The following is a 20,119-nucleotide window of genomic DNA, read 5'->3' on the forward strand; positions in this document are numbered from 1 at the left end:
GAAAGGTGCTATATAAATAAAGCTATTGTAATTATTAATATTACAGCAAAAGCTAAAAAGTGGCTCACAGCAGCTTTAAGTAAAGGCTGTCAATACTCCCAGCACTATTGATGGTCCGTAAATAAATTCAAACTGCCTGTTAAGTCAATAACTTTTCTTTTGGCTTCTTTGCTTTTAGTTTATTATCTTCAATGTGATGAATAATTGATAACATTTTTTCAAATATTAACAACAGCTGTTGTGTGTGTGTGTGTGTGTGCGTGTGCGCGAGCTTTGTTTTTCACATGCTGAAGAATGTTGACTGCAAAACAAATGTCCCCTGTAGGAAATAAAGCACTGAACTGTGCCTAGGCCTGAATATCTGTAAGAATTGTGGTTAACAGACATATAGCAACAAGCTATATTTTCATTCCATCACTCTTCCCCTCTCTTCCCATGTCTGCTGCTGTGCTCTGACATACCCTGTCTGCATAGTTTGACCAAAAACAGTCATGAGAGAGGCCCTCATACAAGCAACATACAAAAATAACATGTGGTGCAGAATCAAATATGCATGTGCTCACACAGTATCAGGAGAGTTAGATTTTAGTGCAAATTCAAATTGCACCTGCTCCACATCTAGCAAATGAAAATGCAAACTACATGCTACCCAGGAATTTTGGAAACAGTGAGAGAGGCTAATTACATTTTTTCTGTTGCTCAGTATGGAAGTCATTAAACTAAGTGTGAACTGCCTCAGCGGTTTATATGTGTGAAGAAACTGTCAGTTTGAAAATAAATTCTTAGATACTCTTAACTGTGCTGTTCAATTTAACAGCACACACCACAAAGCATGCACACACTCTGGCACATCAATGACGACCACCCTGCGTCGCTGCCAAGATGGCTTACTGCAGCAGCTGTGCCTTTGTGCCTATAACCAAAGACTTGTGTGTTAAGGTGGACAGGAACTTTATTTAATACACCGGGGACAGGCAAACACAAAGGGATGACAGTAAGATGAGAAAAATATACGGATTCATTGAGGAGGGCAGAAAGTCATTTAAGAAATAAAGAAAGACAAAAAACAGATCTCACGGCTAATCAAAGAGAAAATAAATTGGCCAGAAGAGGGGGAGAAAAGGGAGGGAGGATGAGGAACTCAAACATCACTGTTTCTTCCTGCAGCTAATGTTAACAAACTCTGAGTGTAGCTGCATGTATACATGTGGATGTGATGCATGTGTGAACCATTAGGATGTTCTTTACGACCTTAAGAGGAACAGGAAAGGAGGAGGCTTCAGCAGAACAGTAGAAGTATATTTTTGCCAGGAAATGACATTTTCTGATATGCAGAGTGTGTGACATGAGATGCCCTCTGGCTCAGTGTGAGCTGTTGATGTTCATATAGAACATGCTGTTGAGGGGTTTAGGGATCAGGCGTGGTTGTGCACTGGATTTATTGACTCCAATGATTATCAGAACTCATTTTGAAAGAATACGTTCAATTTCCTTTTCTTGATCTCTTAATGATCTTTTTGATGTCCTGAGTTTTTTGGTCAGTGAGAAAAAGTTGACCCCCATCTTCAACTCTAAATCACAACAGCTGACAGTTTTAGCTGCAGTTTGTGTCCCCTCAGTTGATGCACTTCCTGGTTTAGTCTTTTTTTTCCCCTTTCAGACAAAAATATCAAACAGCATGCACATCTGAACAAAAAACTATATCCAAAGACAGAAAGAACACTAAGTCCGCAGTCCCAGAAGAAGAGAAGCATTTTTTCACACTCATGGTATGTTATTTCAACATCAGGGGAAATCCAAAGCATGACATAACTCTACACCATGTAGCCTATAGTTCACATCTGTTATTCTGTGGAGAAATTAAAGTACAGATGCATCTCACTAGTGGAGATCCATAACATTTTAACTTTCTTACTTTAATTTTTTCTTGACCCAGAGCATGACTTAGTTTTAAGGATAATAGTTTGATTGCCATGAGTAAACATGGAGCATTTGTTTTGGATCATTTCATTTGGACTCTAACCATCCGCCATACAAAACACGTTTTTGACAAGCTGTGTCATTCCCCATTATTTTCTTTCAGAGGATAAACAGCTGATCATGTGCTGTCTGTCATTTAATGTCACAGCCAACTCGCTCTCACTTTGTGGTTTTGCACTCTGCTCATTGTGGGATGGCGTGTGGGCCGGGTGGGAACATCTGGATGAGAAATTGTAAAAAAAAATCGTGTGATTACTAATTAGATATACTAGCCTGGGAATCTGGGAACACACACAAAAGAAAGTTTGAGCAAAGACAAAAAGGACACTGAGGGAAAATGAGGGTGTGCACTGTGTTCCCGTTATTTCACACATTTCAGTTTTTCTCCAGAGGAAATCATTTCACATTCAGGCAAGTATATGAGAACGGTTTTGTGCTTTTGCAGAGCAATTTTGCTCAGCCTCATTTAACCCCCTATTTGGCCATTAGTCATCATATGCATGACGAACAGCATTAAGTGTGTTGTTGTTGGTCTCCTGCTGTCTGCTTCTCACAAGGGAACATAGATTCTTGACAAGGCAAAGCCCTCCACCCTTATGATAACTAAACAAAGTGCTCCAGTGACTCAGCATGGAAGTTACCACATCAGAGTCAAATACTAGACAAGGATGAGTCCATAGACAACTTCAACTGTTGTGTAGTCATCGGACCTTCAGAAGTACTAAATCCCAAAGTGTTTCACTCAGCTTTTGAGTCCAGGAAACGACCCAGACTTCAGATAATCCTAGCTAGAAATAAGATTACTGAAAGAGCATTAAGAGCTTTTGATACTTGAGTTTATAGTTGTGAGCGTGTTTATATTTTTTCTTAGAAAACACACTTCCTTTTCTAACACAAGCTGACTGTATGTCAGCATGCATAAATGTTTATGACACAATGTTTACAGCTTTTCAAGGGTCAATCTCTCATAACCCTACTTACATTTTTTTGCAGCATTGTAACATCATTAGAGGAGAAATCTAAAAAGGGTTTGTAAGATAACTAATGGAGCATCCTTCAGGACTGTGCAGGAGATGGGTGTGTCATACACAGAAACATGCAAACACTTGAGGCAGAGGAGAACCGAGATGAGTCAGTATTAAATAGTGGTGTTATGTTTAAATAAATATCTCACTGAATTGGATTGAAATCTTAAATTTGGTTTAATTTTCTCCAAACTTGTCTGAGCAAGCTTTTTTTCCACAGGATTAGAAAAACATGTACAACTGCCCTTCAACGAGTAGTATGTTTTTTAAAACGTGTGTTGCACATTTGCAGCAGTAATGCATGATACAAACACAAGATAAATGAGAGATTTTAGTTTGTTAAAAAAATAGGATGTACATGTTTCAGTGTGTGTTAGAGTCTGCAGACATTTGTCAGGGCATCATCCTTAAGGATAGAACAATGTGATTACAAATTACTTCCAAAACTACATACATCATGTCCATTGGAGATGTTAATGAAGAAAAACATAAATGACGTTTGGGGAGTATCAGCGTTGTTAAACAGTTGCTACGTTGCAACGTTGCTAACCTGCTGGTTAGGTTTGGGTTAAGATTGTGGGTTACATGAAGAAAATTAGTTTCATATCTTAGCTTTTGAATGTGACATGAGTTATTTGGTTGTTTAAATGTTTTCTACTTTTAGTTTAGCTAAACATGAGACGCAATAACTCCTGGATGGATATCTTCAGTTACTGTCTGTGACCAGTCCATCCACCCTGACCTCCTCTCAACGTGGACCTACTTCCCTGTTCTTCATACTTCGACTGTCGACTAACTCACTCATATTCTCACATCATAATTACGAAGGCCATTAGTGGTTGCTTGCTGTCGATGGACTTAGATATATAACCTATATGGCTGTATATTTGTGAGAACAGTGTTTTAGGGTTGATCCTCTTCTGGATCAGATATCACTTTGCTGAGATACAGAATATGTGAGACAAGATTCTGAACAACCACACACTGCCACACTGCCACGCGTACACAAACGCACACACATCTCTTTGTCTTTTTGTCCATTGTTAAATTAATCGGTCGGAGTGTGTGTGTGGTAGTTAATTGTGCATCTGTTTTAGTACAAAGACCTTCAGAAAGCCTTCATGAGCTCATTAGGGGAGTTCGAGAGCCGGGACCACCGCCAGAAGAATACTGTCATGATCCTGAAACACATTTATCATCTATAGAAAGAACCCACTGCATGAACCCATCCTCACATATCATAGTCACATACCTGCTTTCATCATCATGTTGTTTTATTTTCACACACTTTTCTCTTTGCGCCAATCCTGTGACCACTAATGGTTGAAGAAGAAATCCTTAATGATTTATAACGATTTTTGTTTTGTTTTCCTCTCAGTCCTCACAAACTTGGGGCCCTGTTGGGGCCCTCCTTCTTTTCATCTCTCTCTGTGTTATTCACCTCTCTATTTGCATTATAGCATGGGTAACTTACCTCATCTCTTGCCAGGGTCATTTATGGGACAGCCATCCATCAAAGTCTATAATCACCAAGAACAAGGACCGACACGACTCCGCTCCTTTCCCTCCTTTGCCACTACCGATGAAAACCATCAATTTTCAAAGTGTAAGCTTTTGAGAATCACTTCTTTATAAAATACTATGAACATTTAACAGGTTAACATGGCTTGGCCTCCTTTACAGACTAACTAGAATGCACTCAGTCAAGAGAAGTCCGCTTATTTGCGCAAAAGAAAAATGGGGACCAACTTCAGTGCCTTAACTCCCTCCCTCATGTTCATTTCTGCAGTGATTTAGTGATCGTCTTCTCCCCTGATAAACAGTGACAAACGAATACTTTAAAACAAAAAGGAGTGAGCACCACAGAGTCATGTTTTTTTATTTTGCAATACAAAGTTTGAAAATGAGAAAAGTTTGAGTAACAGAATAATAGGTAAGAAAACAAAGAAACAATCAGACAGTAAAAACAGTCATGCAGGTGTGGTCAAACAAGTTCAGTGGTATTTATGTTTTGTTCTTGAGGGAGAAAGAAAGGTTACATATTGAAACAAAACTGACTTTGACTATCAGTATGAAGAAACTATTCCTCAGCCAAGTTTTTTTTATTGGTTAAGTTCAACTCAGGGTTTGACTTTAGAGGGTGTGGGAACATGTACAATCAAATAATTGTTACTTACAGGATCTAAAGCTGTAAGAACCGTGGATGAAGACACACTCAGAGTAAGTGAAGCACTTCATAAAGTCTGCAGCCCTGTCAATCATTTATCAGGGCAAGTCTGGGTAAGTCAGGGCAAGTGTGTGTGTGTGTGTGTGTGTGTGTGTGTGTGTGTGTGTGTGTGTGTGTGTGTGTGTGTGTGTGTGTGTGTGTGTGTGTGTGTGTGTGTGTGTGTCTGTCTGTGTGTCTGTGTCTGTGTGTGTGTGTGTGTGTGTGTGTGTCTGTGTGTCTGTCTGTGTGTGTGTGTGTGTGTGTGTGTGTGTGTGTGTGTGTGTGTGTGTGTGTGTGTGTGTGTGTCTGTGTGATTAGTTACATGACATCCTGGGAATACCCAAAATAATTCTGGCCAAAATTACACAAAACAAACATGAGATCCAAAGTCTAACTGATAAAGAAACAGTCTCTAGAGAATACATTATCTGTATGCATGAAATCTATGGAAGATGTAGAATACATCGTGAAATAGCTATCGCTCTACCTGTAATGCTGCATTTAAATAAGTTGAATACCATAAGTAATGCATGACTAATGTGGAATATACTGTGTATGTATACATGTATATGTGCTGCTGTTGGCCCTACTGTTCATCAGATCATGAACTGAGAGCCAGAGAGGTAATGAGAGTCTTTCCAGATGTTGGTCTCTCCACAGTTTGTTGTCCTTCTCCGACACTGGCAGCAGCGTCTGTACTCTGAAAGCTTATCTACCAGGAGCTCTCCAGCAGATCTGACAACAAGGAGACCATGATGCATCAGTCAATATCAAGGTACACTAACATCACAATAAGTGATGCATTACTTCAAATACATTTTGAAGACGTTCTGACCGTCAAAGGATCATGTTTTGAGTTATAGCTCTTTAAAGTTAGTAACATGGACCATACATGGGTAACACTCATTTATTGAATGTAAGATTGCTTGTCAAAATGGGTAAGTGGTGTCTTTGATAAACATATATCTAGAAGTGCACTTGGAGAGTGCAGACCTCTAAAAAGGATTTTGTTTGTTCTTGAGCCAGAGAAGATATTAACTTCTTGTTTGAGCATACAGATCTGCTGCAACATTAAAAAGGTTCTTCTTTGGCCCTTGCTCCAAAAATTAACTTTATGTCACATGCTTGATTTCCATTATGGAAATTAAGCATGTGACATAAAGTTATTTTTTTTGTAATTCAGTTGCCTGAATGATGCATTGTCTTTTCTGCCAGTCAGGCTACATTGTAAATTATGAGTCAGTGTGTGAATGGTTTACCAACTTATAACTGTAACGAATATAATTCAAGGGAGAGTGCCAATTAATTATCCACACACCTCAGAAAGCGCTTCTCCTCATTTTCTTGCTGGTGTTTCAGCCTCACACTGCGACTCCACTCGTCCTCTAGACACCTGCTGATGTCCTGCTGCCTCTCAAAACGATTGATGCGGCCCAACATTAACCTGGACAGGTAAAACAAAAACGTACAAAGTTCCACAGAAAAAAAACATGTTGAACTAAAGCTGCAGCTGCTTCATTTTCTAATTCTTTCACCCCCACCCTACTCCCGCTGTACTCACTCCAGTTGACTCTGTTTGAGCATTTTTTTTTCCTTCTCCAGTTGTTCGAGGCGTTTGTGCTCTTTGTCTCTTTTCTTCTGAGTGGCAGTGCTGAAATTTACCTGAAAGAGCTGCAAGCATACAGATAAACATCACATCAACTTCAACATGTAGCGAGGAAAATTTTAAAGTAAACTTTTAGTTACAGATGTGGCATGCAGAATGCAGGACTTGTTACTGAGTATTTCTTAAAGAACTAAAAAGTGAACACAGACGACCTTCTGAGCCCTCTCTCGGCTCTCGGAGTTGCTGGCTGCTGTCTCACAGCGGGTCAACCCCGAGCTGTTGGTCTGACACTCTGGAGGGTCTGTGAACTTTTTATCTCCCACCTTAAATACAACAAACGTTTATTTTAGAAACATGGTTACAACAGCACAGACCATGACATAGTTATGATCACTTGACTCACATATCACTCTCCTTTGAAATGTAACAGGTAATTTACAACAACATAAGAAACGCAAACAGCCCAGCAGTTAAAAATGAGAGTGTGGATAAAAGATGAGAGCAGAGTGGAAGTAGAATCCTTGAAATGAATATCAACACGTGCAAAAACATATTTCTTGTATTTCTAAAAGCATTCCCAGTGTGTCTGCGTTTCATGGCGTAGCAGGCCTAAATCAAAAGCCTGATCATACGTCTAAGTCAATAACTGTGAGCAGGGAGTAACCAGCAGAGCTCTATCCACAGATCTTAATCGTGAATAAGACACATTAGCCAGTCAGAAATTTGGAGATATAAAAAAGGAGAACTAAGTATTCGGTAGCTTGAGGATAAACACATGAGAAAACATCTTAAAGAGTTTGTCGGGCAGCCAGTCTGCATAGTGTCCTTGACTGGCAGGATGGGAGGTAACTCTACTCTGCTGCCTTCCATTGACCTTCAGCCTTCCTAAATCAACTTAAAAGCACATTTTGACATCCATAATCCACAGGAAGTTAAAAAATAGGAAGTGTAGGAGTGTCTTGCCTGATTGTCCAGAGCCCTCTTGTAATGCGTAGTACTCTCCTGTTTCTGCTGGAGCTGCTGGGCCTTCTGCAAAGCTAGCCTAAAACATACGCATGATCATGAAAACATTAGTTGTCACAGCAGTTTGTTTTTCTGAAACACCTTAGCAGGAACTCAGTTACAGACTCACTCCTGGACCAGCTGAACCTGGTCCAGATGCTCCATGAGGAGACGGTTCTGCTGGTCCAGAGCCTCGTGTTGCCTTCGGCTCTCTATCTGGTTCTGCAGATCATTCATGTAAAAATGCTGCTGAATCCTCCTGGCGGCTGTGAGGGGCCGATCCGGGAAGATGAATGAAGTCTAAAAGCAAGATTAGAGGGAGGATACAGATTTTTTTTAAATGCCATAATTCCACTAAAAGATGCAGTGAATGCCAAATGTGAATTCATGATTTTTAAGGGAAAATTCTTGAAATTCCTATGAATTCAAACTCTAACTTTGGAGTAATTTTTCAGCAATATTATTTAATTGTTTTTATATAAGTGGATGGCTTTTATTTAGAAGCATTAACAGAAACCAACATGTGTTTGTCACATAGGTTACTGCTTCCCAGAATCGTTTATCTCAAACATATACAAAACCAAAAATTGCATTTGATAACAGATGATCCGTTAAATATTGCAGGAAGTGATGTAATATGAAGGAGAAACTACGCTTAGCTGTTTGCAGGCTGCAAACTCCTCTAGAAGGTAACAATCAATCAATAGCTTTCTGTTGTGTGTGAGAATTATTTGCACCATGGGTTGCTCTTCGGTTTTTTTTTCATAACTCTGCAGCTTAAACAGTTTTTAACTTCAAGAGGGAAATCTTTAGAATCACAACTTGAATGTCCAGTTTCTACTTACAGGGAAGAGGGGAAATAAAGTTTTCTCTTTCTTCTCCTTATTCCTTTGAAGGTTGAATGTAGAAACCTGCTTTGCGTGTTCACGCTGCTCATTCAGCCTTTCCTGCCATTTGAAGAAACAAAAACACTTCATGAATGTGTTCAGTCAAAGAAGGCTTAGCAAACATGGTGAAAAACCTTTTTTTCCCAGTTAAGTGTTTAAATGAAACAACACAGGCAAAAAACAACTTGTAAGGTTTCATTTTGACTTTTAATAACCCACATGTACTGCAATTCCTTCCAAGTGCTGTTGAGAGAATGAAGCTGTTTTCTGAGCTCGCTGACCCCAAACACTCTGGGAACACCCTTCCCAGTTTAATGTTCTTTCTTATTTTCATTTGACAAGATTTTATTACCACTTTTACATTGTATTGACACAATAGTAAGAGCTGTATTTTACTCCTGCTGCTGGGTGTATGGGACACAGTTTTTACATTTTCAGTCTTTTTTCTGATCCCTTTTTTCCTTGACTATAACCCTAAAAATATCTCCCCCAGCACTCACAGTTCCCCTTTAGTGACCTGCAGACAGTATGGAGTAGGCCTTTAAACAGTTATCCAAATAAAATACAAAACAGATATATTGTAGAATTTTCTTTTAAGAGACCACTTGCACCCAAGCACATGCACACACTTGTTCTTCCTGCATCAACTGCTTGTCTCTCTGTTGTTCTTGAAGCAGTAAGAGTTTCTCCTGAGCTTTCTCCTCTGCCTCCTGCTGTTTCCTCAGGTAGACGGGAACATTTCTTTTAGCCCGCTGCATACACAGGTAGCACAGCTCCTATGATGGACACCAGAAATAATACATATCCATAAACAATGAATTATTAGTAAAAAAAAAAAATGCAATTTTTCTCACTGCTGTCTTGACAGACACAGAACGTCCAATAACAACATTTATTGTTAATCTGTCATCTATTACCAGACTCCCCTTGATTTGAATGTAGTTTCACTTTCAAGCATTTCACTTTACCAACCACTTATCCTGCATGCCTGTTAGGCTGCACACAGAGTTAAAAGCTGGGTACATCCTTTATATTCATAGATTAAAATCACTTATACTTCATTCTCTAAGTCTAACTTCCAGCCTGAACCCTCATCTTGACTTTCAGAGACAACTATAAAAGTTAGATTGGATCTTTACTGCCACACTAACATTACACAGATACATAAATGCTTCTACATTCTCACCTGTCCAGCACGGGTGTGGCCAGAGCAGCTGACGTTCACACGAGGTTTCTCCGGTTTGAGAGAGACCTCTGGTGGTGAGATGGAAGCAGTGCGCCTGGGAGTGGCAACAGATTCTTTACTGTAGCATACTAAGCATAACATGTATAGTTAAATGATTAGGGAGGGGTTATCTAACCAGTGAGATTTCCTTGTGCATAAGACATAATTACGGTGCATTGGTGCTGTGTGGCATGGACAGATATATAATTTAAACACAATTTATTAAGTCCTTCTCAAATTTGTTTATCTTAAATTAAAGTTGCTTTCTTGAATTTAACAAAAACGTCTGCAAGAGGTTCAGAACTCTGTTGTATGACTGCTGACCAGCAGGTAACTGAAGCCCTCATGACCAGGGTTTAGTTTTTTCTGTCAAACGCCCTCCCTATAGACACATGATCTGCTATAGCTATCACTTTGAAAAGCAGCTGAAGTCTCATATTCAAACTGGCCTTCATCTCAACTTGTTCTGTGTAGTTTTAATAATATTTCTACATTTGTATTTCCTGTGGGATTTTTAATGCAACAGTTCAGATCATTTCAGTGAGCTTATAAAATATGTATATATTACATAACAAATGACATACACATAATCATTACATTACATGATGCACATATACTTATAGAGTTAAACAGCTGCATTGACATGTTTGAGGAGTGAAGGAGGCTCTAAATGCTTCTGGGGATGACAAAATTAAGGGCCCTAAATAGGACAACTGTAATCTTAGGACCCTTCATTTTGTTATGATATCCCAATAACCAGTTTGAGAGCAGTCCAGTCCTCCACAGGTGACACTTAAATCTGCACAGAGACTCTTAGTGAACACATAATAAACAGGGGAGGGATTTTAAGGTTTGAAACTATAGAGACCACCTTCCCTCTTGTGACCACATTTTGTGTAGCTGCTGACAGTGCAGGTAGATGATTACAGAATAAGACCTGTCCCACAGGTGCTTGTGCATCATTTATGGAGCTGGACTCTCTGCCTAGGGGCCGTAACAATATAAAACCCCCTGCTGAGCTGTCAACTCTCATCTACCTGCAAACAGCTCTGTGCCCTGCAATCTGAGCCTCTCCAAAGAGTGTGTCTGCTTTTGTGTCTGTGTGTGTAGTACTTCTCTGTGGACTCTGTTGGGGGTTTTGGATTCAGTTCTTCAGACAGGCTGACAGCTTTTATCAGGGCAGGCTGCAGTGGCTGATAGGATTTAGAATCTCTCTGTTGGGGAACTTCTGTAGAGACAACACGTACTGTCATAGTGCATTCAAAGTTAATTCTTTGCTGCATTTCAATCTCTAATACAGCCATATTAACTGTTTGAATAGAAAGTGGTTTCAACAGTTCCAAGTTTAATAGCCAGTTCAAAATGTTTGGACTCATTTACCTCTAACAACTCACTCATCAAGACTTCTATTTTAAGCAATGGTTTACTATAAATTGAAAGTAAAAGCTGGATGTAATATGTAACGAGAAAACTAGTGCCCCACCTCCACCTGCTGATGCATCAAGAGAGACAACACAGCTTAGGCGTTAGTTTGAACCTTCGGGAAATTCATCTATTTGCTTTCTGTTGAAAGCACCCTCGTGTTTGTCATTGAAATTTGGTGAGGAAACTGTTTGCTTAGCATTAAGACTGAAAGCAGGGCAAAACTCTGTTGTTTTTAACTTCCTGATGTGAAGCACTTTGAAACCTTGGTTTTAAAAGGTGCTGTTTAAATAAAGTTTATTATTATTATATATAAAACAGAACCCTGTAAATACAAAATGATCTTGAGTGTTCTCGTAACACATGTTTGCAATGGGATGCTACTGTAAGTAAATCAGCTCCTCGCTGTAGCTTCATATTTAACAGAGTTGCAAGTAAGAAATCAAATCAGGCTTGTTTTCCTTACTGTTGACTGAATAGCTAGATGAATTGGTAAATATTGCCTTAATAAGAAATAACATAATAATTTTCTATAACATTATTAGTTCAGCTTTAGCAGACACTGCAGTTCCAGTTCAACCAAACGAGGAACAAAAGTCCTTTGCTTTGCATAGGCGTTCTGAAAGGATTTGGATTTGATTCATTGCTTAGTTTAGCCTTATTAAAGTGCTATCAAACGCCAAATTGTCAGCCTTGTGCAGAGAAGCTCTTTCACCTCCTGCATTCCTCTGTTCTGGAGCTGGTGACGAGCAGCCCCATGGATCTTTGTCACTGTTGTCTGGTGGAGGAGCGCAAACACTTGGCAGGGTGATGGGATTGGCCGTCTGTGGCCTCTGAAGCCCGGACGGTCTACTGGACAGTAAAGACACACTGCTCCCAGGTCTCTGCTGGGGCACAGTACCAATTATCTGTATGAACATATTTACTGTGACCTTATTATGTACTGCGATGTGCAAACACACTTTCACGTGTTCATACTCACATAGTTAAATGCCAACAGCAGCCTACCGGTCCCATCCATGGCGTTAATAAAATCTCTGTTGAACTTCATCCGCACCTTTTAATGACATCAAGTGTAATTAGATTAAAAATGAAAACAGTGGTCCACTTAGTCCACAACAACGTGAACATGAGTAGGAGCTGGAGATCCACCTTGTTGTTCTTGAAGGACAAAACTCCGATCCCTTGTAAGGTTAGGAAGATATTTTGTTCAGAGGCCAAAGCTCTGCAGAGGAGCAGAAGAGTTTCTCTGACACAGCCCTCGACAACGTCTCGACTGAAGGGAGTCTCCTGTGACACCGCTGCAAAATTCAGTTGAACCACGGGTAGGTGTGTTGCTGAAACAGGACCACACACAAAGACATCCTCATTGTTCTTTCTTCTTCTGTCAGTTTTCAGATGATTGTCCAACATATCCTCGAAATGTATCCTTCATTATTTCAGTATGACATAAATCAGATAAAATAACCTGTTCTCCTGTTCTTCAAGTCTAACTTTGAGCCGAGGCCCATGATGTTTTAACAGAATTAAATGCATTAAATTTGAACACTTTTTCAAGTTAAAATGCTACAGTAAAGTATTCTAAAATATCAGATATGTTAGAATATTATGCTGTTATCACATTTATTAAAAAATCTGCTCACCTGCAGCAAGTGGCCTGACCTGCTTTAAACTCAGAGACTGGATTAGTTTCCCCGCCAGGATAAAGATGGGTCGCTGGATCATCGTGAATCTGTTTCCAATGTCCAACTTCTGCTGAGAGAAGGTGAAGGTGCCCAGTCCTGCCAGGTGAACCCCCTGATCCAAAAAAATCAATCAGTTTCAGATAGATGGATAAATGGATAGAAAGATAGAAATAGACTCACTTTCTTTAAGGTCATCTGACGTTCAATGTAAGTGGACACATCAGCCCAAATACAGTTGATATCTAAAGAAACACATAAGAACTGTCATATGGCAACATGCAGATAAGTAGTTTACAATGTCACGGGTTAAACAAAAGTTATTTGACCGTTTTCAGAGAGCTGAGATAGAGTCGGTAAAGTCCGTCTGTCCGCCTCTGACACCAGCCGCAGTATGTCCGTCATCTCTGTTAAACCGTCCTCATAAGATGAAGCTTGAATTATCTCTAAGTTTCTTCTTCTTCTTATCCCTCACTTGGCTGCAGTTCTGCGAGAGATCAAGTTGAGCACTTGACAGCAGTGGTTGCCCCTGGCAATGCAACCCCCCGCAGTGCACGCTCCAATCCTCTGTCTCTGAGTCTGCGCGTGAAGCGAAACCACAACAAAGCAGGTTTTAAGAGTTCATGTTTCGTATTGGAAGACGTCAGATTTACCCTTTTAACTTCGAACACATTTTCATTAAAGTCGCTTTCACAAATCTTGTCAACAGGACACTATAAATAGCCTTCACCCAGCTGTGTTTATCATAATCCAGTTGCATTTTGTGAACGTCACGTGTTTAATCTCCAAATTGCCAAGTTTTTATTTTGGTTTAACGAAACCGCAGCAGCCTTTACTATTATATTTTAACCAACAGGCCAATGCTCACATGATACCTGTGACTCAGCTGAATCTGCTAATATAAACAAGTGTCCGGACAAGTCCCAGGGACTCTTCTGAGGCGATATTCTTGACGCGTTACAATGATGGCAGTGAAAATACTGTTTCTCCTCTCTATTTTATTGACAGGTAAGACAATTCATACAATACAATTATCAAAATGTTAAAAATGGTTTGACAGGTTGATATTAAATCAAAATTACATATTTTTTTAAATACGAATATTCTAAGAAGGCTACTTGGCTGAATATTTGTAGCAGAGTTTTCTTATTATTTGGGTAGCATTTTATTTTTCTCTAGCCTAATTTTAACTCAACTTCTTAATATTTAACTTTTTACCTCATTTCAGTATTTTAACGGACTTTGTAACTTTTACATTCATGTTTTTGATCAAGATAGGCATAATTTTAAAAACATTTTTTTTTAAATGTTGGCTAGTTGTTCTCATAGTCAGGGTCCTGTATTAAGTTTCACATTTCCATGAGTTGTTACCATTTCCACTAAGACCCATCACCCATGATCAGATTGTTAATATATTACTACTACTCAAACACAGAGAGCTAAAAATGATCCAAAAAAAGAAAAAGAAGAAATATGTCAGAACTTCTTCCCAACCTTGCTCATCATGTTATGACTTATCAGTTTTATCTCATGACCCTTTGTAGGAGACCTTAAGTGTATGGGAGCCACTTAACTTTAAGGCTAATTTAAATAATTAAAACTTAATCATCCTGGTTCAACTGCAGTATTACTACTTACACCTTGTTGCATCATAACAACAACACCATTATATAACCCAGCTTGTTTTTTTTTACCTTAATATTTTTCTGTAAGTAACCATACTTCTGTAGATTAATAAACATAAAGTAACATCTTTACATTATTGTGGTTATCCTGTTAAAAGAGTATCAGTGTGGAAAGAATTATTGGAACCATTTCAGCCCCCTCCTAACAATGGACCAAACCAAAAAGGGGCTTAGAAGTCATTACACAATGTTACATAATATAACAATGTCGAGTAAATCTGGAACCAGTGACATAAGAGTATAGCTTATTTTAAAGTATGATTCAAACATGAACACACACTGTTCAGCATGATCAAAGTATTCATCAGCAGTGTTACTTCCACAAATTTAACCAAATATCCTTGACGTGAAAATCACATGACTGACAGCCAGCCATTTAGATGGCTATTGGTATTGTTTCACAACAAGAAATATACACTTACTTTAACGTACACTCTTTTTTTGAGATAGCCGGTTAGCTTAGCACAAAGACTTGTTATAAGGTAGCCTGGGTCCATCCAAAGTAACAAACTCCACCCACCAGCGCCTCAAGAGTTAATTCCCCAACTTAAAACATTAACATGCATCATGTTTTAAATTCAAAACAAAATTCTAAAAAAGTTCCATTATTTTAAAATGAAGTTTTAAGTGGCACTGTTTCCTGGTCCTCAGAACCGGCATCCCCATGGTCCTTTGTGTTGAACATGTATGTTTTATATCAAAAACAGTCAGGTTATCTAGTGTCACTTTTCCTCTATTGACATCCTTTAACCATCTTAAAAATGAGATTGTTCAATGTAGACGATCCCACACATTGCATGTGTACCTAACAACAGCAAAACATGGGAAAGTGGACTGAGTTCTTCTCTGATAACAAGCTATTGAGGAGAAAAGATCAAACCCTTGTTTCCAGTCTATTTGGTAAACTAAGCTAGGTTAAACTTAGCTATAAACTACCCTGGTTATAGCTTCCCAAAACACACACAAGTTTGTAGTGCAGATCGTTTTTCATGTCACTCTCGGTTTGTGGGTAAGATTCACAAATATCTCACATTGTTTTCAAATTTGGTCAATTAAAGCAGTTCTCTGTAGATACATTTAATGCAGTTAATCTTTCTATTAAAATAAATGTTGTTTAAAGCCATATTTCAGCAGGCCAATATATATCCAATATATATTTTTTACATTCAAATCTCAGTGTTTGCCAACCAACTTTACAGAGTTGGCGGCACTGCAGTGTAATACAGAGTACTTTTACTGAGTTATTGAAATAATTATATTGAAATTATCAAAATCAAAACCCTTTTCACCTCTTATTCACATGCAGGTGTGTTTTCGTTGAGACGCACAGAGGTTCATATCAAGGCAGGCGAGATGGTGGCCCTGTGGTGCCCACATCAAAAAGGGTCTTATGGTGCCAAACTGATCTGGAGCAGTCACACCGCCCACGAGCTGGATCTGAGCAGCAACATGTCAGCTGATGAACTGAGTAGGATGGGAGTGCTGGTTTATGGGAGGAATCTTGTGATTCTTAGTGCGTCTGTAAATCATCAGGGGAATTACTCATGCTCTCAGGGGTAAGATATACAAGTAATCCCAAACAGTGTTCCTTTTTTTCCAAGAGAGCCAGTATCCACAGATGACATATTTAAATTACAGAGGCTTTTATTTCTGAATCTGACATGAAACACAACTTAAAAACTGGAACAAATGAGACGATGCCTTACATTAGTTATTTCTATATGCAGTTATATCATAATCAACACAAAGCTTCAGTGTTTTATTGGTGAATTTAAGAAATTGTTAGAGTCCATGCTCTGACAAATATTATGAACCAACATCAGCTCTTATACTTTTAATAAACCATGAAACATGTTGTTGTCTATTATGACGAGCTATTACATCAAGCATAAACAATACTGATCTTGGCAACTATAACCTTTTGTGTTCTTACCTGGGCTTTGTACAAATGCTAATGTAAGACTTTTTATGCTAACCATGTCAATGCTTAAAAGTTGATGATGTTAACCAGTGATCAGAGATCGACAGGTTTCCCAAATGACATTGGCTTTCTGGAGAATTTGTATTTTAAAGATTGGTCCTTAAAGACGACCTTCTTTTACATTAAGAGCCTCTGAAAAAAAGAAGAAATAAATGTAAATAAAAAATCTTCATATTATTTTATCTATTTAATGACATGACAGGAATGCCAGCAGCCAGTTCATGCTGACAGTTTACACGGGGCAGAGCGGAGAGGATGAAGACTGGAACACGTACTCAGCAACATGTTTCACACAGGAGTCCTGCACATTGCATTGCCCTGATGTAAATATCCCTGATGTAAATACACCAAACATGACCAGCAACGACATCATATGGCACAAGGTATTTTAAAAGATCTTTTTTTGTTTAGTATGGATTAGATTTGATGTGAAATAAGACTCTACAAGATGCTCCATGCATTATTCATTTTTTACTTTATGACTGTTCTCTAATAATGGGACGGCTATTACAAAATATGTTGTTTTTTTTTCTTCATGCTCAAAAATTCCACTTACTTTCCCTAGAGAGGCGAGTCACTGCCACAGGATAGCTACTTCTCGAGTGTGACGGAGAATGACCACGGTGTTTACACCTGCACCAGGTCTTACCTGTACCATCAGCTAATATATAACATCACGTTCAAAGTCATGCTTGTTATCCGACCAAACAGTAAGACATCACTTTTTTGGATTCTTTTCACCTTAAAGACAGACACGTATATGTTTATTGACGTGTTACATGTTCGCTCTTGTTTTTGCACAGTCATATCTGGACAATCAGTGTTGCTTTCACCACACATGGATGATGTATTTCATGTAGCTTTGGGTAAGTGGACGTGTTATTGTTTGAATACATTTACAAACATGCACTTGGATATACATTAAAAATGGACTCATAACAAACTGTATGCTTTGGCCAGATTCGACAGTGGTGATTGAATGTACAGCTGTGATATATTCAGACTTCGATGAGGTGTTTTGGTTAAGTGGCAGCTCATTTTTGGAAAGGGACAACAACTTACCAGTTTTCTACAACTATACAAGGTAAACACTTCACAAAATGTACAAACTCTAACAAAAAGGTTTTAAAGAGCAGATAGATTTTTATAGCTAACAGTTGTCCTTTGTTTTACAGAGAAAGCAACGCTGAAGGAATGAAGATGACAGCATCTTTAGTTTTCAAAAAAGTGACAAAGGAGGATTTAAGGAAAAGTTACACCTGTAAACTGGACGCTGATGACCAACCCTCAAGCTTTGTCAGAATCACCTTGGCCCAAAAAGGTATACAACATGGACGGATAGAAATACCTTTTCTCTTGTTACTATTGTACTGATTATGAGCTCTCTGCTTTCCTCTGAAAACAGCTGGGGAAAATATTTTGGGGCTTTAAGGCAAAGCTTGTGGCTATCCGGGTAATTTATATTGGATTATTATTAACTGGTAAATTTAACTAGAAAGATCATATGCAAGCAGAAACGATAAACGTTGAGAGCCAACATCAATAACTGGATTGTAATCTGCACTGATGCGCTTTAGAGACACAAACTGTCTTCCTGTACATGACAAAATTCTGCCCACATTTTATCATTTAATACTAAGCAGACAATAAAGGAAGACCTGCACTGCTTTGACACCAACATTGTTGTCAAGATAAACTCAAAGTTATGGGATCCATTCTGCTTCAAATGCTCAAGTTAAAAGGACTTTCTTCAATGTCTGCTGTTTTGAAGTTTTCATGTTGAGTTGCCTTTATGTCCCTACAGCTTCTCCTTTATCTGTCCCCCTGGCATTGGGCACTACGGGCATCGTGATGATGATCATTTTTGTAACAGCAGTTGTTTATGTTAAGTTCAAAATGAATATTGCCCTTTTCCTGCGCGACACTCTTAGTTGCACTAGCAGCAGCTCAGGTGGGATTTCAGTTTCAACTATTTTCTAGAATTAGTACTTTTTTCCTGAGTCGCATTGTTAAAGCAGACAGCCTTGTTGTCCATACCTGCATCAGTTTGTAACAGCGGTGACAAAAAAAATCAGCTTTTTGTTGATTGTTTTTAGATGGAAAAAGCCATGATGCCTTTTTGATGTACTACAAGAGCAACACAGGACTAAACAACACTGAGAGAGAAACGCTGGAGAGTGTTTTAGAAGAGAGTTTTGGTTACAATCTTTGTACTCATGATCGCAACGTCTCACCAGGGAAAGGTATACTATAAAATGCAATCTACTGTTTAGTAACTCTGTGTAAAATCTTGATGAAGAGACGTATCATCTTGTTCTTTGCAGCTGTAGCAGAGACAGTGTTGTACTGCATAGAGCAGAGCCAGTCGGTGGTTCTAGTTCCTACCTCTTCTGATCCTGGTCTAGAAGCTGGCCTGCTAAAAGACACCAGTGCTTCTCTTGTGGAGCGACAGAATCACTTGGTTTTCATCAAATTTAAGTCAAACCAAGTGTCAAGGTCAGGTTCAGTACCAGAGGCCTTACGGATTCTCAGTAAGGCTGGACACCGTGTCACCTGGAAAAGAAAACGCTCAATGACGCCCTCCTCCTTGTTCTGGAAGCAGCTACGCTATCACCTACCTGCTCCGCAAGCTGCTCGAAAAATAAGGCTTTCACCTCAGCCAACTAACCCTGAAGATATCTGCTGAATTATTTTTTGTGAAGTCAGAAAAACATAATACCAGTGCTTTCAGTATTTGAAACAAGTATTTATTCAATCAAGCTTTTCTGCAAGATGATTGACACACCTATATGAAACAGAGAGGCTTTATATTAAACGGAAAACTGTATATATATAAACATATAGCATTTATTTTTAATATTTTAAAAGATTCACATAAAGTAGTATTTGAAAATCCTTCTCCACCCCAATGACTTAAAATGCAAGACATTGTGGCCCGACATTGAAGGAAAGATCATGATGTTTGTGTTAAAGTTATTATATATTATGTACCTTCCTTTATACCAGAACACTTTACTCACGTTGACTTGATGTTAAGAATATTAAATAAATATATATCCTGTGAAAGTGTTAGCTTTCCAGTCTCTTGTGATTTATAATATTATTTGCTGTGGTAGATGTTTTCTTTTCTTGAATTGCATGATTCCCTGTCAGTTGTTCTCAGCAACCTCCTCATGCAAACTCTAATAAACCCATCACACACTGAAAGATTATTGAGTGTTAGTTCAAGAAAGTGGAACTTTTATCCATTAAAGATCTGGATTTAATCTTCAATACTTGATGAAAACAACAACTGAGCCAAAAGGTTCTTGAGTATTGTATTTTTTTTTTATATATCAAGTTGCAGGAAACACATAGGCTGTTGTTTCTCATATCCCCAAAGAAAGTGAAACGGAGACGAAGGTGAAATGATGAGAGC

The 20,119-nt window shown here is 38.7% G+C and overlaps 2 protein-coding genes across 3 annotated transcripts; one reads left to right on the forward strand and one right to left on the reverse strand.

Moving 5' to 3' along the window:
* Nucleotides 1-4,868: 4,868 nt before the first annotated feature.
* LOC109986991 (coiled-coil domain-containing protein 81) lies at nucleotides 4,869-13,629 on the reverse strand. Its single transcript, XM_065952825.1, has 16 exons — nucleotides 13,365-13,629; nucleotides 13,219-13,280; nucleotides 12,997-13,150; nucleotides 12,506-12,690; nucleotides 12,336-12,410; nucleotides 12,069-12,237; nucleotides 11,045-11,159; nucleotides 9,893-9,986; nucleotides 9,336-9,482; nucleotides 8,665-8,766; nucleotides 7,950-8,119; nucleotides 7,781-7,859; nucleotides 7,030-7,140; nucleotides 6,773-6,882; nucleotides 6,530-6,655; nucleotides 4,869-5,946 (listed from the first exon to the last, which is right to left on the reverse strand). Exons 1-16 carry the CDS (start codon nucleotides 13,438-13,440, stop codon nucleotides 5,808-5,810), a joined length of 1,914 nt encoding a protein of 637 aa, XP_065808897.1. The 5' UTR covers nucleotides 13,441-13,629; the 3' UTR covers nucleotides 4,869-5,807.
* A 227-nt stretch (nucleotides 13,630-13,856) lies between these two features.
* Nucleotides 13,857-19,770, forward strand: LOC109987044 (interleukin-18 receptor 1). 2 transcript variants are annotated; one of them, XM_020637991.3, is made up of 10 exons: nucleotides 13,857-14,043; nucleotides 16,027-16,276; nucleotides 16,904-17,084; nucleotides 17,267-17,411; nucleotides 17,505-17,567; nucleotides 17,662-17,785; nucleotides 17,877-18,022; nucleotides 18,506-18,652; nucleotides 18,798-18,944; nucleotides 19,026-19,770. In XM_020637991.3, the coding sequence occupies exons 1-10, from the start codon at nucleotides 13,998-14,000 to the stop codon at nucleotides 19,385-19,387; spliced, it is 1,611 nt and encodes a 536-aa protein (XP_020493647.2). In that variant the 5' UTR covers nucleotides 13,857-13,997; the 3' UTR covers nucleotides 19,388-19,770. The 2 variants fall into 2 exon arrangements, with proteins under 2 accessions (XP_020493647.2, XP_020493648.2); XM_020637992.3 differs by lacking the exon at nucleotides 18,506-18,652.
* The last annotated feature ends 349 nt before the right edge of the window (nucleotides 19,771-20,119 follow it).

Source organism: Labrus bergylta, chromosome 3 (genome assembly GCF_963930695.1).
Source record: "Labrus bergylta chromosome 3, fLabBer1.1, whole genome shotgun sequence".
In the NCBI taxonomy this organism is placed as follows: Eukaryota; Metazoa; Chordata; class Actinopteri; order Labriformes; family Labridae; genus Labrus; species Labrus bergylta.

What these genes read in the sequence shown, in the direction of transcription:
- LOC109986991 (XM_065952825.1), bottom strand. Translation starts at nt 13,440, where the DNA reads ATGACGGACATACTGCGGCTGGTGTCAGAGGCGGACAGACGGACTTTA. An exon ending in GGTCAGGCCACTTGCTGCAG is followed by an intron (nt 12,691 to 12,996) that starts GTGAGCAGATTT and finishes GTCCTGTTTCAG; the next exon opens with CAACACACCTACCCGTGGTT. An exon ending in TGCTGTTGGCATTTAACTAT is followed by an intron (nt 12,238 to 12,335) that starts GTGAGTATGAAC and finishes GTGCCCCAGCAG; the next exon opens with AGACCTGGGAGCAGTGTGTC.
- LOC109987044 (XM_020637991.3), top strand. Translation starts at nt 13,998, where the DNA reads ATGATGGCAGTGAAAATACTGTTTCTCCTCTCTATTTTATTGACAG. An exon ending in GCTTGTTATCCGACCAAACA is followed by an intron (nt 17,412 to 17,504) that starts GTAAGACATCAC and finishes GTTTTTGCACAG; the next exon opens with TCATATCTGGACAATCAGTG. An exon ending in AATCACCTTGGCCCAAAAAG is followed by an intron (nt 18,023 to 18,505) that starts GTATACAACATG and finishes ATGTCCCTACAG; the next exon opens with CTTCTCCTTTATCTGTCCCC.